Source organism: Scyliorhinus torazame, chromosome 1, assembly GCF_047496885.1.
Source record: "Scyliorhinus torazame isolate Kashiwa2021f chromosome 1, sScyTor2.1, whole genome shotgun sequence".
NCBI lineage: Eukaryota > Metazoa > Chordata > Chondrichthyes > Carcharhiniformes > Scyliorhinidae > Scyliorhinus > Scyliorhinus torazame.
In genome coordinates this window covers 101625111-101648869 of record NC_092707.1, presented here as the reverse complement: position 1 = coordinate 101648869, position 23759 = coordinate 101625111, and the positions used below count along the sequence as shown (strand labels likewise).

Sequence of the window (23759 nt, the reverse complement as noted above, 5' to 3'; positions counted from 1 at the left end):
CTTGGGTGTTTTACAGAAACTGGCCGATTTTCCTTCTAGCGAACTCTAAGGGAGTCAAACTGAGTTCCTGACCCACAGCTTCTGTTTAATGCTCCAATCACATATCACACCCCCCCCCCCCCCCCCCCCCCCCCCAATTCTCGAGGTCTGATTTACCGGAGACGAAAGAGCATCAAGAAATGAACAGATCTGCGGCAAAAAATAAATGCCGACTAAACACAAATGATCAAAGTAAATGAATAGAGGTAATCAAACGGAAATAATGAAAAATAGCAGGAAAAAAGAAGCACTGCAGGAATCTACTAGAATCCCTATAGTGCAGGAGGCCATTCGGCCCATTGAGTCTGCACCCACCCTCTGAAAGAGCATCCCAGCTAGGCCTAATCCCATCCTATTCTCCGTAATCCCACCTTGGGGCAATTTAACCTCACCACTCCATCTAACTTGTACATCTTTGGAGTGTGGGAGGAAACTGGAGCACCCGGAGGAAACCCACGTAGACAAGGGAAGAACGTGTAAACTCCAGAGAGAGATGTGTAACCACCGTGCCGTCCCGGATATTAAATACACATTTGTGACAATAACAATCCCTAGGGATAGCACAGTGGTTAGCACTGTTGCTTCACAGCGCCAGGGACCCGGGTTCGATTCCTGGCTTGAGTCACTGTGTGGAGTCTGCCCGTTCTCCTCGTGTCTGCGTAGGTTTCCTCCGGGTGCTCCGGTTTCCCCCCACAAGTCCCGAATGATGTTAGGTAAACTGGACATTCTGATTTCTCCCTCTGTGTACCCGAACAGGTGCCGGATTGTGGCGACTAGGAGATTTTCACTGAGTAACTTCATTGCAGTGTTAATGTAAGCCTACTTGTGACAATAATAGAGATCATTATTAATTCATAACTAACTTTTGAAATCACTAATCAGTGTGTAAGAGTAGGAACCCCGCATGGCAGAAGGTTTGTTAGTTTTAATGGAATTTAAGACAATAATGTTCAATTCCAGACACTAAAAATATGTAGAAGCATTGGAAAGAAGCACAAGGTGACTGATTCCAAAGGTAAAGAGAAGGATGATTGAAGAAGAACCCTCAGTAAGGGGTGTTAAACGGCCAAAACAAGATCCATATTACTTCAGGAACTAGGATTAGAGAGAATCTGCAGAGGTGGCAATAGTAACAAAAGATGTCAAAATGCAACTGCGGCACCGCACAGATACGTTTCAATGGAAGAGTTAACAGTTTTGGAGGAATGGGCTTTGATGGGAAAATTAGATTATCAGAGAGGTAAGTTTATCGGGCTTATTGTTTTATTTCTTGTTCCAAACTGTTTTCCTGAGAATGTTATTTTTACTTTAAAAAAAACAAGCTGCTCTTTGTCCAAAACTGTTAATATTGCTGTAAATTAATACTTAAGTGATTGAGTCTGACTGGGGCAGTGCGCTACTGTTCTGGAGAGCTCCCACAGCTCAGCAGAAGTTCAAAGCTTCATTGAAGGTGTGTGTGTGTGTGTATAAAGGGGGGGGGGGGGGAAAAGAGAGAGAGAGAAAGAAGCCTATGGATACTCCCATAGGAATATCCAGTTTCCTCCCACAAGTCCTGAAATACATGCATGTAAGGTAAATTGGACAATTCGAATTCTCCCTGTGCACCCAAACAGGCACCGGAGTGTGGCGACTCAGGGATTTTCACAGTAACTTTATTGGTGTTAATGTAAGCCTACTTGTGATCATAATAAAAATAATAAAGATTATTATTACTCACACATTCTGATTTCAATACTTTGCCTTTTACAAACTCTTTGTTCCAAGAATAGTACAGAGATGAATTTCTGGTGTATATAGATTTCTAATTTATAGTTGTACATGGGTGAAGAGGTTTTAGGGTCCCGCTTGAGACCTTCCTCTCTCCCATACACACATACAATATCCTTTGTGCACATCCATTCCCCCTCGCCATCAGATCAGTTCTTAAACACACATTGGCAAGTAGTGGAATTAAGCACAGCTCCCCGATTACCAAACCACACTCACACTGGCCGGTGTATAGGGTGTGCAACATCAAGCAAGAAATCATGTACTGAGCTAGATTAAAAACTGAATGCCCACTTTCCATTCTGAGACATATCCACTGTACTTACATTGTCAAAGTAAATACGAATAGATCCGACATTTGTGGCACCGACTGCAGTGAGCGAGAAGAAACCATGAGTCCAGTCCCCCGCTAGGACAACTCGCTCATTGTGACAGAAGAGCTCCTTAATCCAACGAGCGACACCAGGATTAACCGACATAAGGGAGCCTGAATAAAGATGAGGGGGCAGGTTAGAACAATCCTCCCAAAATAAGACAAACTGCTTTTATAAAGGACTTTTCTAATGCTGCCTGACATTTAAACACATAATCAATGTTGCAGTTTTTGCATACACTACAGCATGTCAATAAACTGGTAACCACACACAAGAACATAGCGATCCAACACAGCAGTCTCCCTCAAATTAGCAGTAAATGGTAAATTACAATCCGCATTCCAATTATATAATCTTAGCAATGGAAGCCATTTGACTTGGCCCATTGTACAGTAGCTAACCAATTATACCCACTCCCCTATAGCTTGGAAAATCTTTTCTTTTTTAAGCATTCAGCTTATTTCCTTTTGAAAGTTATCAATGAACCTTCATCTATCCTCTCAGGTGGGGCATTTCAGCTCATAACTCGTTATATGAAAAAAATGAATGGCACAGTGGTTAGCACTGCTGCCTCACAGCACCAGGAACCCATGTTCAATTCCAGCCTTGGGTAACTGTGTGCAGTTTGCACATTCACCCGTGTCTGGGCTTCTTCCAGATGCTCCGGTTTCCTCCCACAGTCCAAGGGTGTGCAGGTTAGGTGGGTTGGCCATGCTAAATTGCCCTTAGTGTCCAAAGATGTGTCGGATAGGTAGGGTGCTCTTTCAGAGGGTCGGTGCAGACTCGATGGACTAAATGACCTCCTTTTGCACTGTAGGGATTCTAGTAATCTTATCTGTGGGAATAATTATTTTCTTCTTTAGACCCCTCCATTTAGAACATATCCATTGAATTTCTCCTGAAACTCCAAGAACAATCATTACTTCACCCATCTCTTCCAAAACCGCATCCCTCATAACCGGTCATCATTCTGCTCATCCTCGTAAAACTCCACTAAGATTTTCTTTTGGGTTTTGGGCTAAGGCGATTGAGAGAAATGTGAAAATCATACACGTTATTTTTGGAGCTGGTGTGTCTCCTCCTTCTCTTACAGTGACACAGATTTAAATATAGAATCCAGTGAGGCAGCTGATACTTCATGACCTGATCATCAGCAGCTCTGTGAATCCTATTTAGAGATTACGTAATGAAAAGGACTCTCTGCAGTGTTGTCAATCTGTGCAGAAAGTGGTTCTAATCCGGTAGCTTCCTCCCGGCCAAGAGTTTGCATAAATACCAAATACATGTTGAGTGAAACATTTCTTAAATCCACCTCATTCACATCCTTCTCAAGAACCATCTTTAAAAGGTGGCTTTGTACCAGGAGACGACACAGCTGGAGACCTTATCAAATATTGGTTGCTTGACATTTGTACACAGCGCTATGCTGAACTGGGCTGATGTACCCCCAGCACATTGTAACAGACCCACAACACTGAAACTGGTTCTGAGAATGGTCTGCAGGAGGCTGGAGGCTTTTCCCATAGGTAGGCGGTGGGAATAAAATCAGGCAAGGGGCCAAATGTCCTGCCCCTGAGTTTTTCTCCCATAGTAATTTAGTTGAATCTAGAGTGGAACTGGCAGAGTCTCATAACGGGCATTTGTATGAAATCACTCAAGACTATTCGCAGGTCAACTACCATCCTGTTGTAGAAGGGGAGTATAGTGACCCCATAATGTACAAATGTGGCCATATTCAGCTCTATGAATATTTGGGGTTTGATGTTGCAGATTTGCACAGGTTATGGTCCATAAGATCTGATCTGTGCATTAAAACAAATTCATAATGACAATGCACCACCATTGGATCTTTTAAACCAGGATCCATTTTTGTTGGAAACTAGATTTGGCTGCAACTCCCACCTGAACCTAGTTTGATGTGGATACTTGGGTTCAGTCACTGTGAGAATGAGGTGCTTCTCTAACGACCCAGCAATTTGATAGGATTTGAGTTAAACCCAGTGCTCTGATTAGTGAACTGGGTGATGGTAGTCTAATTCAGATCCCCAAGATGGGTAAACACAGTTCTCACTCCTCGCTGTTGGCTAGCACCCCTGCTAGAAGTGCACAAGTGTGGACAAGGATTTGCTTAAAAAGTGGCCAAAGGGAGCCAGGTACAAGAGGGAGTTATACAATTATAGTCCAGCCAGGAGGAAGTGCCTTTCGGAGCTGTGTACAGAGATTGGAGTATGGGGATCTGGGAAAAACATTTTCACCCAGAGGGCAGTGGGAATCTGAAACTTGCTGCCCAAAAAGGGGGTACAGGCGGGACGAGCACTTGAAACACATGCAAGGCTACGGACCAAATGATGGAAAATGTGCTTGATGGCTGCGCAAAGATGATGGGTTGAAGGACCTCTTTTGTGCTGTATGACTATGACTAAAACTGGCAGAAAAGGGAAGCCGTCTTGGGTTAGAATAGATTGCAGCCAGTGCTATTGAATTAGCATGAGAGCTGGAATTAAACTCAGCTGTATTGGGTAGAAATGTTTTGAACAAAAAACCAGATCTTTCACTTGGTAAAACAACACCATATTTTGACTTTTCTTGAAGGTCAGTATCAGTTGCTAACAGAGGCAAGGGGGCCAAAGAATAGAAATGGATTGAGGGATATTTCCAACTGGTACGGGACACGTTCACATTTCAACAAAGAATGTTTATGGGCAAACTAGTCGGAGCTGACAAAAAAACCAACTTTGACAATGCGAATCTCGGAGCACTCCTCCCCTCATTGTCCACCTCAGCATTTGTTTGTCGGAACAGAGGGTTAATTCCACTTTGCTTCTCTCACAATGCTTACTTTCTTCACTGTCAGGGAATATCATGCACCGGTAACATTAAAACTTTAATCTTCCTTAGGGGTCAGATGTTGGTGACAGGGCATGAAACATCTTTCAGTTCAGCCATTCATTTGCCAGCTCCACAAACTCTCCCACGTCAGGTACAGCACAACAGGATGCAAAGTAATGCTTCCTCTTCTCGGTCCCAACAATATATACTTGAACCCCAACCTTGGAAAAACACCCACTACCGCGCCAGTTTGATACATTTGCCTCGGTATTCAACATTCCCAAGCGAGCTTGTCAATTACGGTCAAATTAATGAGTTAGTGCCATCAACCTCGGCAATCTTGAAACCACCAAACCCAGTCAGAACCCTTAATAGTCAAGTAGCTAGAGAAAACTTTCATCCCTATGCCTGGGTGCACTTTGAACCCAGGTCCCAAAAGGCCAGAGTTCACCCTGCAGCTCAGTACAACCTGAAGTAGATTCAGTCTGAATTAACAACGGGTTTGATTCAGTTCCGAAGCAAACAGTGAAACTCTTACCTGGAAAATGACGCCTGTGTGCGACTCGCCAATCAGCTGGCGAATGAAAACAGTGATAATCCCCAGGTGCCAAATAAATAACACAGTGATAGAGGTCATTGCCTTCCCTGGTCACCAAATGGTCTTGGAAAGTTGTCTCACTTTTACCTGCAGTTTTACAACAAATCACACAGCAACTTGTGCATTAGAATAGGATTCTGCTGCTAAATATCTTAGTATATTAAACTTCATATTAAACAGCTGGTGCAGCCTAACTGGAACTGCTTTACAAAGTCTTGCTCAATTACATTAAGAGATGAATGCTTTCAGAATGCAATTCGGAAGACATTTAAATTCAGGGGAACTTGGACATAGTTGTGCTCACACTAATATGAATATGTTTAGTAAACAACACGAACATTAATTGAAGCTTCTCTGAAACTGCACAAAAACAGATCAATCGGATCTGGTGTTGAGGAAGTGAACTTACTGTTGCTAATCTCAAGGTTTTCTGACCAGGTCTGCGGACCCAGGAAAGTCTCCAGTGAGTAAGTCACACCCTTTACTTGCTCCACCTCACAATTCTTCACTCTCCCAAAATGTAAGATCTTTCCATCAGAAGGACTGATCTAGAAAATGGCAACGAGGAGAAAGACCATCAATATGTTACTTGTGCGCCATCACAGTGAACATGAAGAAACGTGTCCGTGATTCAGTGAGTACAAAGTTGTTGGACGGGCTGTCCCACCGATTCCCTCATCTGCCCATTCCCTCAAGTAACAGGAAGCCCTGTATCCTCATTTTTTGATGCACCATTCACTCAGGGACAGAGAGGTATCCTAAAAGGATGAAGGGCCTCCTATCATTTCAATTAACTGATTCCAGTCGTGTTGAAAATTATATTTATTAAGGTTTTACATTTTAACAAATGATGCAATAAAACCACAGGAATGGTACACCACCGAAGAAAAGGGTCAACATACATGAATACAGAGGGGGACTAGAGAACAGCAGTACAACTGGGTCAATACAATCGTTAGACACAACTCGATACCTCAAAAAGCTCTGCCAGAGAACAAGGGAGAAACAGGATAAGGCCATGTGAACATGACAAAATGGTGCACACCCTCCCACATAGCGATTGTTCACAATTACGAGTTTAGGATAAATCTTTCATGCCATGTTCGGGCACGCACTGGCACACAGCTCCCTCAATGCCAGAGACATCAATCACACACCACGACCTCTTCTCATCGTATACCAAACCCGTCTGTAACCCTGCAGGATCCAATCATGGATTCATTATAACTACCCATAAAAAAAAAAATCAAAGAAAATTTACGAGAACCCAGTTTGAAAGGGATGCTACAAAAATATACCACTTAGTGCAGGGGCACCAGTTTGGCAGCCCTGGTCACGGCTCCCCTACCGCTTGCGCCGGCCAGGTACTCCACCAGCCCGGTAGTGGGGGCGGCTCTGCGGATTTGGGGCCAGTGGAGAAAGCATGCAGGGGAGGTGGGTGCGTTGGTCTGGGCTCCAACTTGTGATAACCATCGATTCGCCCCCGGGAACATGGGTTTCGAGCATGGCGGCGGGCGGGGGTGAGGAGGGTGGGCTATATGTTCCTGGAGGGGAGCTTTGCGAGTTTGAGGGATTTGGAGGAGAAAGCTGGGCTGGAAAGAGGAAATGACTTTAGGTGCTTACAAGTGCGGGACTTTGTACGCAGACAGGACCCATCCTTCCCACAGAATAGTCTCTAGAGGAGAAAGAGGAGAGGGTAGAGTCTCAGATATTTACAAGGTGCTCATGAAGGGGGAAGAGTCCCGGAAGGATGAGCTGAAAATCAAATGGGAGGAGGAACTCGGCGGGGAGATGGAAGACGGGCTGTGGGCGGAAGCTCTGAGTAGGGTAAACTCAACATGTACCAGGCTCGGCCTGATTCAGTTTAAGGTCGTTCACAGGGCTCACATGACGGTGGCTCGAATGAGCAAATTCTTTGGGGTAGAGGACAAGTGCGCTAGATGCGCGGGAGGACCATCGAACCACGTACACATGTTTTGGGCATGTCCTAAGCTTTAGGAGGTACTGGGAGGGATTTGCGGATGTCATGTCCCGGGTGCTGAGAACAAGGGTGGTGATGAGTCCAGAGGTGGCAATTTTCGGGGTTTCGGAAGACCCGGGAGTCCAGGGGGAGAAAGAGGCCGATGTTCTGGCCTTTGCTTCCCTAATAGCCCGGCGGCGAATACTGCTGGCATGGAGGGACTCAAAACCCCCAAAGGACTATGGCTTTCGGACATGTCAAGTTTTCTGGGTATGGAAAAAAATCAAGTTCGCCTTGAGGGGATCTGTATTGGGGTTCGCCCGAAGGTGGCAAACAGTCATCGACTTCTTTGCGGGAGAGTGAGCATCAGCAGGGGGGAGAGAGATTAGGGTAGAGTAGGAGGGATAAACAGGCGGGGAGTGTAGGTGGGAGAGGAGTGGGTATGTGCATTATGGTTGGGTTGAAATGTTGATTTTCTATTGATGTTTGCATATTTCTGTAATCTGTAACTGTTTACAATGCCAAAAAATACCTCAATAAAATTGTTTTAAAAAAAATACACCGCACAATGCAACATAAGCCCCAACCTCACACCCAGTACAGAACCAACATCATTCCACATAATTATATAGAGAGAACCAGCAGCTGTATATGATCAGTGCCGTCAACGCCTCCCAGCAAAAACAATGGGGAACAGTCAGGAATCATCACAAGATAACAAAGGGTCCAGATCCTACCGTGGGTCAATTTCCCCTGGCGCATGCCCAGCGTCATTGATATGGAGGGGGAAAAAAACAGCTCAATCAAATAAGAATTGACCCGACCACAAGTAGGGGGCAAAAGGATATCAACTAAAGCATCAAACTCGGCTGAGCCCCAGCTACCTCTGCACAGAAGAGTCCTCTCAGGATGTCACTAACAAGTGCCTTTGAGAAAGCACATCCCAAGGTCCAGGGGGCTACAAGATACTGACAAAACCTTTAGGGCCTCCATCACATCCCAAGGGCTGCACCCCAGCCGGCGCGGCGCCCCCTCAAACCACAGCCGGCGTGGCACCTCCTCAAACCACAGCCGGCGCGGCGCCCCCTCAAACCATAGCCGGCGTGGCACCTCCTCAAACCTCAGCCGGCGCGGCGCCTCAATTCACAGCCGGTGCGGCACCTCCACAAACCAGAGCCAGCGTGGCGCCTCCACAGACCACAGCCGGCGTGGCGCCTCCTCAATCCACAGCCGGCGCGGCGCCTCCTCAATCCACAGCCGGCGTGGCGTCTCCTCAAACCACAGCCAGGGCGGCGCCTCCTCAAACCACAGTCAGGGCGCGGTGCCCCCGCAAACCACAGCCATGGCACGGCGCCTCCTCAAACCACAGCCGGCGTGGCGCCTCCTCAAACCACTCCCTGGGTGGCGTGGGACCTCCTCAAACCACACCTGGGACGTGGCACCTCCTCAAACCACAGCCAGGTCAGGCGCCTCCTCAAACCACATCCAGGGTGCGGTGACTCCTCAAACCACTCCCTGGGTGGCGTGGGACCTCCTCAAACCACACCTGGGACGTGGCACCTCCTCAAACCACAGCCAGGTCAGGTGCCTCCTCAAACCACATCCAGGGTGCGGTGACTCCTCAAACCACTCCCTGGGTGGCGTGGGACCTCCTCATACCACACCTGGGACGTGGCACCTCCCCAAACCACAGCCAGGTCAGGCGACTCCTCAAACCACAGCCAGGGTGCGGCGCCTCCTCAAACCCCAGCCAGGGCGCGGTGCCTCCTCAAACCACACCTGGGACGTGGCGACTTCTCAAACCACGGCCAGGGTGCGGTGCCTCCTCAAACCACAGCCAGGGCGCGGTGCCTCCTCAAACCACACCTGGGACGTGGCGACTTCTCAAACCACATCCAGGGCGCGGTGCCTCCTCAAACCACTCCCTGGGTGGCGTGGGACCTCCTCAAACCACACCTGGGACGAGTCACCTCCTCAAACCACAGCCAGGTCAGGCGCCTCCTCAAACCACAGCCAGGGCCCGGTGCCTCCTCAAACCACAGCCAGGGCGCGGTGCCTCCTCAAACCACAGCCAGGGCGCGGTGCCTCCTCAAACCACAGCCAGGGCGCGGTGCCTCCTCAAACCACATCCAGGGTGCGGTGACTCCTCAAACCACTCCCTGGGTGGCGTGGGACCTCCTCAAACCACACCTGGGACGTGGCACCTCCTCAAACCACAGCCAGGTCAGGCGACTCCTCAAACCACAGCCAGGGTGCGGTGCCTCCTCAAACCACAGCCAGGGCGCGGTGCCTCCTCAAACCACAGCCAGGGCGCGGTGCCTCCTCAAACCACAGCCAGGGCGCGGTGCCTCCTCAAACCACTCCCTGGGTGGTGTGGGACCTCCTCAAACCACACCTGGGACGTGGCACCTCCTCAAACCACAGCCAGGTCAGGCGCCTCCTCAAACCACAGCCAGGGCACGGTGCCTCCTCAAACCACAGCCAGGGCGCGGTGCCTCCTCAAACCACGGCCAGGGTGCGGTGCCTCCTCAAACCACAGCCAGGGCGCGGTGCCTCCTCAAACCACACCTGGGACGTGGCGACTTCTCAAACCACATCCAGGGCGCGGTGCCTCCTCAAACCACTCCCTGGGTGGCGTGGGACCTCCTCAAACCACACCTGGGACGAGTTACCTCCTCAAACCACAGCCAGGTCAGGCGCCTCCTCAAACCACAGCCAGGGCCCGGTGCCTCCTCAAACCACAGCCAGGGCGCGGTGCCTTCTCAAACCACAGCCAGGGTGCGGTGCCTCCTCAAACCACAGCCAGGGCGCGGTGCCTCCTCAAACCAAAGCCAGGGCGCGGTGCCTCCTCAAACCACTCCCTGGGTGGCGTGGCGCCTCCTCAAACCACAGCCAGGGCGCGGCGCCTCCTCAAACCACAGCCAGGGCGCGGTGCCTCCTCAAACCACAGCCGGTGCAGCACCTCCACAAACCACAATCAGGGCGCGGTGCCCCCTCAAGCCACAGCCATGGCACGGCGCCTCCTCAAACCACAGCCAGGGCGCAGCTACTCCTCAAACCACATCCAGGGCGCGGTGCCTCCTCAAACCACAGCCAGGGCGCGGTGCCTCCTCAAACCACACTTGGGCCGTGGAGACTTCTCAAACCACAGCCAGGGCGCGGTGCCTCGTCAAACCACAGCCAGGGCGTGGTGCCTCGTCAAACCACTCCCTGGGTGGCGTGGGACCTCCTCAAACCACACCTGGGACGTGGCACCTCCTCAAACCACAGCCAGGTCAGGCGACTCCTCAAACCACATCCAGGGTGCGGTGCCTCCTCAAACCACTCGCTGGGTGGCGTGAAACCTCCTCAAACCACACCTGGGACATGGCACCTCCTCAAACCACAGCCAGGTCAGGCGCCTCCTCAAACCACAACCAGGGCGCGGTGCCTCCTCAAACCACAGCCAGGGCGCGGTGCCTCCTCAAACCACAGCCAGGGCGCGGTGTCTCCTCAAACCACAGCCAGGGCGCAGCTGCTCCTCAAACCACACCTGGGCCATGGCGACTTCTCAAACCACAGCCAGGGCGCAGTGCCTCCTCAAACCACAGCCAGGTCAGGCGCCTCCTCAAACCACTCCCTGGGTGGCGTGAAACCTCCTCAAACCACACCTGGGACGTGGCACCTCCTCAAACCACAGCCAGGTCAGGCGACTTCTCAAACCACAACCAGGGTGCGGTGCCTCCTCAAACCACACCTGGGATGTAGCGCCTCCTCAAACCACAGCCAGGGCGCGGTGCCTCCTCAAACCACATCCAGGGCGCGGTGCCTCCTCAAACCACAGCCAGGGCGCGGTGCCTCCTCAAACCACAGCCAGGGTGCGGTGCCTCCTCAAACCACAGCCAGGGCGCGGTGCCTCCTCAAACCACAGCCAGGGTGCGCTGCCTCCTCAAACCACAGCCAGGGCACGGTGCCTCCTCAAACCACAGCCAGGGCACGGTGCCTCTTCAAACCACAGCCAGGGCGCGGTGCCTCCTCAAACCACTCCCTGGGTGGCGTGGGACCTCCTCAAACCACACCTGGGACGTGGCACCTCCTCAAACCACAGCCAGGTCAGGCGCCTCCTCAAACCACAGCCAGGGCGCGGTGCCTCCTCAAACCACACCTGGAACGTGGCGACTCCTCAAACCACAGCCAGGGTGCGGTGCCCCCTCAAACCACAGCCAGGGCGCGGTGCCTCCTCAAACCACTCCCTGGGTGGCGTTGGACTTCCTCAAACCACACCTGGGACGTGGCACCTCCTCAAACCACAGCCAGGTCAGGCGCCTCCTCAAACCACAGCCAGGGCGCGGTGCCTCCCCAAACCACAGCAGGGCGCGGCGCCTCCTCAAACCACAGCCAGGGCGCGGCGCCTCCTCAAACCACAGCCAGGGCGCGGTGCCTCCTCAAACCACATCCAGGGCGCGGTGCCTCCTCAAACCACAGCCAGGGCGCGGTGCCTCCTCAAACCACAGCCAGGGCGCGGTGCCTCCTCAAACCATAGCCAGGGCGCGGTGCCTCTTCAAACCACATCCAGGGCGCGGTGCCTCCTCAAACCACAGCCAGGGCGCGGTGCCTCCTCAAACCACAGCCAGGGCGCGGTGCCTCCTCAAACCACTCCCTGGGTGGTGTGGGACCTCCTCAAACCACACCTGGGACGTGGCACCTCCTCAAACCACAGCCAGGTCAGGCGCCTCCGCAAACCACAGCCAGGGTGCGGTGACTCCTCAAACCACATCCAGGGCGCAGCGCCTCCTCAAAGCACAGCCAGGGCGCGGCGCCTCCTCAAACCACAGCCGGCGTGGCGCCTCCTCAAACCACAGCCGGCGTGGCGCCTCCTCAAACCACAGCCGGCGTGGTGCCCCCTCAAACCACAGCCAGGGCGCGGTGCCTCCTCAAACCACATCCAGGGCGCGGTGCCTCCTCAAACCACAGCCAGGGCGCGCGGTGCCACCTCAAACCACTCCCTGGGTGACGTGGGACCTCCTCAAACCACACCTGGGACGTGGCACCTCCTCAGACCACAGCCAGGTCAGGCGCCTCCTCAAACCACAGCCAGGGCGTGGTGGCTCCTCAAACCACAGCCAGGGCGCGCGGTGCCTCCTCAAACCACTCCCTGGGTGACGTGGGACCTCCTCAAACCACACCTGGGACGTGGCACCTCCTCAAACCACAGCCAGGGCGCGGTGCCCCCTCAAACCACAGCCAGGGCGCGGTGCCCCCTCAATACACAGCCAGGGCGCGGTGCCCCCTCAATACACAGCCAGGGCGCGGTGCCCACTCAATACACAGCCAGGGCGCGGTGCCCCCTCAATACACAGCCAGGGCGCGGTGCCCCCTCAAACCACAGCCAGGGCGCGGTGCCTCCTCAAACCACTCCCTGGGTGGCGTGGGACCTCCTCAAACCACACCTGGGATGTGGCACCTCCTCAAACCACTCCCTGGGTGGCGTGGCACCTCCTCAAAGCACAGCCAGGGCGCGGCGCCTCCTCAAACCACTCCCTGGGTGGCGTGGGACCTCCTCAAACCACACCTGGGATGTGGCACCTCCTCAAACCACAGCCAGGGCGTGGTGCCTCCTCTAACCACAGCCATGGCGTGGTGCCTCCTCAAACCGCAGTGAGGGCGCGGTGCCTCCTCAAACCACAGCCAGGGCACGGTGCCTCCTCAAACCACTCCCTGGGTGGCGTGGGACCTCCTCAAACCACACCTGGGACGTGGCACCTCCTCAAACCACTCCCTGGGTGGCGTGGCACCTCCTCAAACCACATCCAGGGTGCGGTGCCTCCTCAAACCACTCCCTGGGTGGTGTGGGACCTCCTCAAACCACACCTGGGACGTGGCACCTCCTCAAAGCACAGCCAGGGCGCGGCACCTCCTCAAAGCACAGCCAGGGCGCGGCGCCTCCTCAAACCACACCCGGCGCGGCGCCTCCTCAAACCACAGCCGGCGCGGCGCCTCCTCAAACCACAGCCGGCGCGGCGCCTCCTCAAACCACAGCCGGCGCGGCGCCTCCTCAAACCTCAGCCGGCGCGGCGCCTCCTCAAACCACAGCCGGCGCGGCGCCTCCTCAAACCACAGCCGGCGCGGCGCCTCCTCAAACCACAGCCGGCGCGGCGCCTCCTCAAACCACAGTCAGGGCGCGGCGCCTCCTAAAACCACAGTCAGGGCGCGGCGCCTCCTAAAACCACAGCCAGGGCGCGGCGCCCCCTCAAGCCACAGCCAGGGCGCGGCGCCCCCTCAAGCCACAGCCAGGGCGCGGTGCCCCCTCAAGCCACAGCCAGGGCGCGGTGCCCCCTCAAGCCACAGCCAGGGCGCGGTGCCCCCTCAAGCCACAGCCAGGGCGCGGTGCCCCCTCAAGCCACAGCCAGGGCGCGGTGCCCCCTCAAGCCACAGCCAGGGCGCGGTGCCCCCTCAAGCCACAGCCAGGGCGCGGTGCCCCCTCAAACCACAGCCAGGGCGCGGTGCCCCCTCAAACCACAGCCAGGGCACGGTGCCCCCTCAAACCACAGCCAGGGCGCGGTGCCCCCTCAAACCACAGCCAGGGCGCGGTGCCCCCTCAAACCACAGCCAGGGCGCGGTGCCCCCTCAAACCACAGCCAGGGCGCGGTGCCCCCTCAAACCACAGCCAGGGCGCGGTGCCCCCTCAAACCACAGCCAGGGCGCGGTGCCCCCTCAAACCACAGCCAGGGCGCGGTGCCCCCTCAAACCACAGCCAGGGCGCGGTGCCCCCTCAAACCACAGCCAGGGCGCGGTGCCCCCTCAAACCACAGCCAGGGCGCGGTGCCCCCTCAAACCACAGCCAGGGCGCGGTGCCCCCTCAAACCACAGCCAGGGCGCGGTGCCCCCTCAAACCACAGCCAGGGCGCGGTGCCCCCTCAAACCACAGCCAGGGCGCGGTGCCCCCTCAAACCACAGCCAGGGCGCGGTGCCCCCTCAAACCACAGCCAGGGCGCGGTGCCCCCTCAAACCACAGCCAGGGCGCGGTGCCCCCTCAAACCACAGCCAGGGCGCGGTGCCCCCTCAAACCACAGCCAGGGCGCGGTGCCCCCTCAAACCACAGCCAGGGCGCGGTGCCCCCTCAAACCACAGCCAGGGCGCGGTGCCCCCTCAAACCACAGCCAGGGCGCGGTGCCCCCTCAAACCACAGCCAGGGCGCGGTGCCCCCTCAAACCACAGCCAGGGCGCGGTGCCCCCTCAAACCACAGCCAGGGCGCGGTGCCCCCTCAAACCACAGCCAGGGCGCGGTGCCCCCTCAAACCACAGCCAGGGCACGGTGCCCCCTCAAACCACAGCCAGGGCGCGGTGCCCCCTCAAACCACAGCCAGGGCGCGGTGCCCCCTCAAACCACAGCCAGGGCGCGGTGCCCCCTCAAACCACAGCCAGGGCGCGGTGCCCCCTCAAACCACAGCCAGGGCGCGGTGCCCCCTCAAACCACAGCCAGGGCGCGGTGCCCCCTCAAACCACAGCCAGGGCGCGGTGCCCCCTCAAACCACAGCCAGGGCGCGGTGCCCCCTCAAACCACAGCCAGGGCGCGGTGCCCCCTCAAACCACAGCCAGGGCGCGGTGCCCCCTCAAACCACAGCCAGGGCGCGGTGCCCCCTCAAACCACAGCCAGGGCGCGGTGCCCCCTCAAACCACAGCCAGGGCGCGGTGCCCCCTCAAACCACAGCCAGGGCGCGGTGCCCCCTCAAACCACAGCCAGGGCGCGGTGCCCCCTCAAACCACAGCCAGGGCGCGGTGCCCCCTCAAACCACAGCCAGGGCGCGGTGCCCCCTCAAACCACAGCCAGGGCGCGGTGCCACCTCAATACACAGCCAGGGCGCGGTGCCCCCTCAATACACAGCCAGGGCGCGGAGCCCCCTCAATACACAGCCAGGGCGCGGTGCCCCCTCAATACACAGCCAGGGCGCGGTGCCCCCTCAATACACAGCCAGGGCGCGGTGCCCCCTCAAACCACAGCCAGGGCGCGGTGCCTCCTCAAACCACTCCCTGGGTGGCGTGGGACCTCCTCAAACCACACCTGGGATGTGGCACCGCCTCAAACCACACCTGGGATGTGGCACCTCCTCAAACCACAGCCAGGGCGTGGTGCCTCCTCTAACCACAGCCATGGCGCGGTGCCTCCTCAAACCGCAGTGAGGGCGCGGTGCCTCCTCAAACTACAGCCAGGGCACGGTGTCTCCTCAAACCACTCCCTGGGTGGCGTGGGACCTCCTCAAGCCACACCTGGGACGTGGCACCTCCTCAAACCACAGCCAGGGCGTGGTGCCTCCTCAAACCACAGCCAGGGCGTGGTGCCTCCTCAAACCGCAGTGAGGGCGCGGTGCCTCCTCAAACCACAGCCAGGGCGCGGTGCCTCCTCAAACCACAGCCAGGGCGCGGTGCCTCCTCAAACCACAGCCAGGGCGCGGTGCCTCCTCAAACCACAGCCAGGTCAGGCGCCTCTTCAAACCACAGCCAGGGCGCGGTGCCTCCTCAAACCACAGCCAGGTTAGGCGCCTCTTCAAACCACAGCCAGGGCGCGGTGCCTCCTCAAACCACAGCCAGGGCGCGGTGCCTCCTCAAACCACAGCCAGGTCAGGCGCCTCTTCAAACCACAGCCAGGGCGCGGTGCCTCCTCAAACCACAGCCAGGGCGCAGTGCCTCCTCAAACCACAGCCAGGGCGCGGTGCCTCCTCAAACCACAGCCAGGGCGCAGTGCCTCCTCAAACCACAGCCAGGGCGCAGTGCCTCCTCAAACCACAGCCAGGTCAGGCGCCTCTTCAAACCACAGCCAGGGCGCGGTGCCTCCTCAAACCACAGCCAGGGCGCAGTGCCTCCTCAAACCACAGCCAGGGCGCAGTGCCTCCTCAAACCACAGCCAGGGCGCAGTGCCTCTTCAACTACACCAAAATAATAAAAAGCTAAATAAAAACCCGATGCAGCTCTAACTGGGGGCTAGCCTCAATCGTAGTGAGGAATTAACTAACCTCAACATCCAACTCCACCCCCACCGTCCACCCCGCCCTGGCTCCACTCTTCATTATGAGCGAGATACAGGCATCAAAAAGGCACTCCCCTCCCATAAACTTAAGGATCATAACACAATGACAAAAGGAGTAAAACAGACTACATTTCACACAATCGACTCAATTTGATTTTTGCCATAACAGGATAACAGACGACACTCATCCTTGTGCTCCAACCTCATGCCCCCTTGCAGGATAAAAGACAGCAATAAATAACATAATCATAAATCCAGGATTATAGAATTACAAGATAATGTCACCACCTATGATGTTTGAGAAGGCCGATGGCAAAACAAGATCAATAAACACTCCTCAGGAACTCAAGGATTCCAATGAACAAAGCACCGTCACTTCCACCATGCTGCCGCTCCAGCAACCCACAGCCGAGGCCCCAGCTGGGGGGGGGATGACTTGACCAATCTCTCACAGCGAGCATGCAAAGGTCTGCACCACAGGGCCGAGATCCTCATCCAGAACAACATTCTCAATGGCGGCCACCATCTGGATGCACATTGCCGAGCGAAAGTCCGTTCATCAGCGTTACTGCAGGCTGGGCCCATCGCGGTTAAACGAGGAATGCCTAGGATTTATCTCAGCTCCTCTTCGCAAAATATCAATCAGGATCCCCCAGGGACATAGCGCAAGACATATATCCCAGGAAAAGACAAATATGAAACATGCACCTGGTTAAAATAAAGGATGTCAAGATGAGCAGAACCAGAGCTCGCGACTGTAGCTGCTTCCCGTGCTCACAGCACCTGACCCCATCAACGTGTTTCCTGTTATAATAAAACTGGGCAATCTGGTGTAGTAACACGTTCTCCCATCTTTGGTGCTAACTGTTACATACATTTCTCCCCGCCCCCCCCAGCCTATCAGGGCAATGAGCTTTCACTAGGATGGTCACTGACCTGAAATGTTAACTATTTCTCTCTGCACAGTATTGCCTGTGTTTATATCAGATTTCCAGCCACGGCAGTATTTTGCTCTCGCCCTTATACACTGGGAGCGGATGTGATGCACGATAGTTGTCACCTGCTTTTAGCAGCATCAACGCTCCATTTGAAGGTAGTGGCTCTGTGGTATTCGGCAGAACAAAAATACACTAAAGTGAAACTGCATTTGCACCAAAGCTGGAGTCGGCACGCATCGTACCTTCGCATCCACTCAAATTATAGAAAACCTGTTAACCAGGCTTGGAATGAAAACTAGCACTGGTTTTACCTTTACTCAGGTAGAACATTATTGCATCAGGCGGCCCCTGCCAGCTCAGACAGCAGAACGCTGGCAGGATCAGGGGTGGAGGGAGGGCGGAGGATCAGTCTGCCCTCGTGCAACATACACTCATTCTTCCCAGCAGGAGGCGCTGGACAATCAGGAGCAGGAAGCCCTGCCTCAGAGCACAGAGGCACACTGCATCATCTGCGCCTCAGCGGACAAGTTCTCTTCAGAAAAACAACCCAGGTTTCTGCAGCCACAAGTCTCGTTTGTGGACCAAAGTGAATTATCCTTCAGGCAATTCAAGTAAACGTAACCAAAGGAGAATTAGAACAGGTTTGTGTAACCTGGCTTAGGTTTTCTTTTGGTAAAATCTTCAGAATTGTAAAACTGAAAAGATGCTACCAAGTTCTTACCACACAATGAGAGTTACTGACAGGACGCGCCTGTGGTTTTAGCTTTCTACGGAAGAATTCACTGAGGTTTCGGTAATGCTGTAAATCTTCCACTGCTGCTTCCTTCATATTAACTCCGAATGTCCATATGTACAGATTATAGACTGGCTTCCGCATCCAGGTGGGCAGCTCCACCTGATTCAGGCGACCCCATGCACGAGACAGCAATCGAGTGGGAATAGTTTTATACAAGCCAACCTGTAAGAGCCAGAAGAACAACATTTAAATGCCAGACATCAGCAAGGCTGCTGCTTTGAGCTCAGAACTGATTTTGATATGCAAAAACCACATGGGAAAATGGTATAGCGGCTGTTAAACATTTTACAGGACATAATGAGGCTTGAAACACACATGTAAGAGGACAGAGAAAGGTTGCGCCGGACTGTTTTATGAATCATTAAAGGAATAATTTACTTGTAAACGGACACACATTCCTCAACTGTCACAGAGTCTAGCAGCCCTATTTTTCACATCATTTAAAATGCTCAAAATCATTATTAGCAACAACAGTACCATGATTTTTTTAATTAATTGAAACACGTTAAAGTTCAAAACCTGCCAAAATCTTATGAAGCAGCACTCCACTCTTTCACACCAATGCATTTTCAGATGTAACAAGAGCAAACTCCCAGGGAGCTGCCTGGAGTAGTTAGCTGCCTTAGAAAAAATGTTACTTAATTCTCACTTCCCCAGACACCACGACTGCCCAGCAGTGACCGATGGCTCTGCGCCTTTTGAAGGGGGCAAACAAATGAAAACTGGGCAATAGCCTTGGCGAAGTGGAATTGCTCAAACCCCACTCCCTTGATTGGTCTGGTGATGTCAATTACAGGGAAACCAGGCAGCACGGTGGCATAGTGGTTAGCACTGTTGTCCCACGGCGCCGAGGTCCCAGGTTCAATCCCGGCTCTGGGTCACTGCCGTGTGGAGTTTGCACATTCTCCTCGTGTTTGCATGGGTTTCACCCCCACAACCCAAAGATGTGCAGGCGAGGTGGATTGGCCACGCTAAATTGCCCATTAATTGGAAAAATTGAATTGGGCACTCTAAATTTTTTTTTTTAAATTATAGGGAAACCAAAATATTATGAGACAGTGGGAAGGACTTGGTCGAGCCCAAATTTGGGTATACCCATGCCGTAAGGTTGCTTGCTTTAGTCCTGGCAGGGGTAGATGATGGTTAGTGTCTGTCTAACTAAAATTGAAAACAACTGCAGCTGCTGTATTTTAATTATTGGCAAAAAATAGCACCTTAAACATGATCAAACATCCCAAGGTGCTCCACAGGTGATGCACAGTAGCAACATTGGACACCACACCACAGAAAGACACTGGGAAAGTAGAACAAAAGTTGGTCAAAGCAGTATGGGGTGTTTTAAGAGGTTTAGGAAGAGGATTCAAGTCCTAGAAAGTCCTAAAATCAGGGTTGTCCAAGATGGTAGAATTGGAGGAGTGCAAAGATCTTAGGTTTATAGGGTTGGGAGGAGGTTACAGAGATAGGAGATTTAAATCACCAGTGAGATTTGGAATCCTCAATGATGCAGGGCCACGGCCAAGGTAGGTAAGCAAGCATAGAGATGGTGATGGGACACCAGAACTGAGTGCAAGTTAGGATACAACTTGTGCAGGAGCTCAGCTTGTCAACGAGTAGAATCTGGGACGGTGACCAGGTGAGTCTGGGAATAATCTTGTTTGCAGGTAACAAAGGCAGGAAGGAGGGTTTAAGCAGCGGAATGAGCTGAAGTAGGTTATGATACAACAAAGAAATATATAATCTTGGTGAGAAAAGAATATGGCTTCAGATCCCAGCTCGGGGTTAAGTGAGACACAAAAGTCTTCAAATAGCCTGATCCAGCCCAAGACAGTTGTTGGCTGAGGGGATGAACTTGTGGGCTAGGGAATGCAGGTTGCAGTGAGGACTAAAGACAATGACTTTCCTCCCCCCGTTATTAACTGGCAGAAATTTCTGCTCAGCCAATACTGGATGCCAGATAAGCAGTGTAACAAATCAGAGGGGACAGAGAGGAAGACAATTCTGAAAGGAGAGCTGGGTGTTGCCAGCATACATGTGGAATCTGGTGTGTTTTCATGTGATGTCGCCATGGGACTGCAGCTAGATGAAAAATAGGAAGGGGGCTGGGGAAAGATCCTTGAGAAACTCCAGAGTTAACAGCACAGGAGTGGGAAGAGAAGCAGGAAATTCTCTGACTATAACTGGATAGAAAGGACTGGAACTAGTCCCACACAGCAGCACAACGGAGTTGAGGTGTTGCATCAAAGGATAGACAGGTCAAGAAAGGATTGCGTGTCGTACTCACAAAGAGTATCATTTATGTCTGTTTCAGTGACAGGGGCATAGACGAGGTCGGAGGGAACAAAGCATAAATTTGGGAGGCGCATTTACCACGTTCAAGGACTTCAGAGAGGAAAGGAAGGTTGGGGATGAGTGTACAGTGAGGAAGGTTCCTTTGCTTGTTGATGCCCCAAAACCAGGGGTACCAGGCTTCAGCCTGTAGGCTCCATGTACAGACTGAATCCTGGCATTAAACTCTCAAAACTCACTCTCGGTGCTGGGTGGGTTTACATTTTGTACTTCCATTTGATAGGCAAGACCCACTGTTTTAGCACTGTTGCCTCATTGGTGGATAAATCCTAAATCAGAACGCTAAAATCTGTTAGTATCAGCATTGAGAGATACAAGCCAATTAATGAGAACTTTATAGGTGGCCCCAGGGTTCCACAGTGCACACTTTGTGATTGAGGAAGAATGATTGATCACTCCTTCCCATGAACAGCAAATTACTACTTCGTCTCCATCCTTATACCAATCATTTTCTGTTCAAGGGCTATGTTTCTTCACTCTGTAAAACCCACCATTCTCAGCTAGTGACCATGGTGGTCAGATCTAAAACTGGGAACTACCAGTGTCCAATCTCTACAGGTCTTCAGGGTTAGTTCAAATGTGTTGCTGCGTCAGCATAAGATCTACCATCAGCTAAGAAGGCTCAATAACCCAAATGACACCGTCTAAAGAAATCTGCTCGGGCATGGCTTGGTGATGGGCATTGCTTCTTTTGTAACAGTCCCATTTACAAATGGTTGCAACTGCCTCCTTCTGGTACATCATGACAAAACAGGCCACCCAGCCCGGTAACCCCCCCCCCCTAATCGCCGGTAGCATATTTGCCCACCCTGTTGTGAGATCCAATCTTTTCCATCAGATAAAAGCAATCTTGACGGTTTCTGCCTCAAACTCTAACCTTAGAGGTGAATTCCGCAATCTTCAACTCACCCTTTCTCCTGGCCTCTGTCCCAAGTTTCCAACATTTCATCCCCCATTGAACCCGGGTTCAATTCTGGCCTTGTGTCACTGTCTGCGTGAAGTTTGTACGTTGTCCCAGTGTCTGCGTGGGTTTCCTCCGGGTGCTCCGGCTTCTCCCACAGTCCAAAGATGTGCCGGTTAAGTGGATTGGCTATGATAAATTGCCCCTTAGTGCCCAGGGATGTGCAGGTTAGGTTATGGGGTTACAGCAACAGTCCAACTTCCATCGAGCTGTCTCATCCTTCCTCAATTTCAAACACCATCAGGTTGCTGTAAACTGCGTCAGAATCGACAGAGATGGATGTTTGGGATGGGTACTGAGCATGGTGCTACCTTCATTAAAAAGAGTTCCAACACTTCAGCCACTGCAGGTTCAGGGGTGATTCTAACTGTGAAGTTGTAGGTTCCAACACAGAGACCCCTCAAAATTAGCCACTCTACACCAGATTGATTGAAGCTGGTGTGCGGCAGAGCCTGCGGTGAACAAGGTGGGCATGTCACGTCACTTCGATTGAGCCAGCATCAGATAACATTGAAACGGAATGGCCCGCAATGGTTGAAGGCTGGGATAAAATGGCTGGAGCAGAGTGCCAGGAGCTGCCAAACAAATGGACATATGGTGCCATCATCCCTTCTGAAATTGGCATCTACCTGTAGATGATCAACTTCTAGAAAACCTTAATAGGGCAAATAGCATCACGGAGAGCTGAAAATAACAAAGCTTTCCTGAGTACGTACAGACAAAGTGTCTGCTCATCAAAGATGAAAGAGCCAAAAAACAAAGCCTGATACTCAAACGGAGAACAAACACCAGACAAAAATGACAGCAGAAAGTGAGGAATTTCTAAAATAAAACAAATTCCCAACTCAGCAATCCCTGATCGTAATAGTGCCTGTATGCAACGGCACCCTCTCCACACTAACCAACTGAATTTGACTGCTGGTTTCCTCAACAATACTACAGACTCCAATAATGGAACAAGGGCCCTTTTTAAAAATTGGCAAGGGGTAGTGTTCCTAATCTCTCGAGGAAAATATGCTCAAACAACGGTTTGCTTATTCAAGTCTAACTAAAAGGAGATTTTTTTTTTAAGAAGGCAAGTTTTCAAACCTTACCTTCCATTCATACAGAATTCTAACATAGGAAACAAGCCCTAAGGCACTTCATACAAGCATAATTAGTTTGGGTTGACACTGAAGAGACACTGGGTGGGCTAACGAAAGCTTGGTCAATACAGCAGATTTGAAGCAGGGTTATAAAGTTGGAGACAGGCAGGGCGGTTTAAGGCAGGGAGTTCCTGAACTCTGACCACACAGCTGGAATAACACTGGCACCCGGGGCATTGTACATGAAACAATAGGTCTACATGCTTCAAATTCGTTGCTTACAATGTTTCACCAGCTGAGCATTAAGGATAGCGCAAAAACATAGATCTACTTTTTTTCAATATAAACTTTAAAGTCGCAAAATGCTCCAATTCAGCTCTTTCAAAAGATAAATAAAACCATCGCGGGTCTTGACTTGAGTCAGGCATGTTACCCCAGCAACAGAGCTTGATGAGCTCGATGGGAACCAAGTCTGTTTAACATTCCAGTTAAGTTTATGTTGCTAGTGCTGACAGTGAGTAACTGTGTGCCTGAGCTGAGCCGAGCCAAGAATGTGGCATTGGCGTACAGTCAGTATTGCCATGCCTGCACAATGTAATGCTCCAAACTGCACTGCACAGTTCTTTAGAAAGAGAAAATGGTCTGATCGTAGTTTAAACCTAGCCACAGCTCCCAACCAATGGCTTTGCTTGCTTTGTTTTGGCTTATAATGCGTATATGCACATCTATTTAGGAGCAGAAAAGGCAGAATGATGGAAATGTTGAACCTCCCACTGGAGAAGATGTGATCTCACTGCTCGCTAATGGCCACTCCAATAATGCACTCACTGAATAGCAATCAAAGCTTCAATCCCACTGAGGTGCAAATTTCTAATTAACAAAATTCCTCGTCTGCAACGTGGTGACAAATCCTTACAAGGAAGCAGGCTGCCAAGTTAATGAAACTGAATGATGCCAGTCATAAACAGCAATTTACATACATTGTATCGTTAAAAGTGGTGAAAAGTCCTAAAGGGCCGCACAATCAGACATTTTGCGAGAGGTTAGGATGGAAATCAGTTT

General features: G+C 52.5%; 1 protein-coding gene across 12 annotated transcripts in view; it reads right to left on the bottom strand.

Annotated features, from left to right (window-relative positions):
• The window catches only part of pisd (phosphatidylserine decarboxylase), a 209295-nt gene that overhangs the window by 1883 nt on the left and 183653 nt on the right, over window positions 1-23759 (bottom strand). For all 12 annotated transcript variants that reach the window (XM_072498774.1, XM_072498783.1, XM_072498827.1 and 9 more), the window contains 4 exons: window positions 18231-18467; window positions 6017-6155; window positions 5548-5694; window positions 2133-2293 (listed from right to left, as the gene is read on the bottom strand). In XM_072498774.1, coding sequence (XP_072354875.1) covers window positions 2133-2293; window positions 5548-5694; window positions 6017-6155; window positions 18231-18467 — 684 coding nt within the window. The remainder of the gene's footprint in view (window positions 1-2132; window positions 2294-5547; window positions 5695-6016; window positions 6156-18230; window positions 18468-23759) is intronic.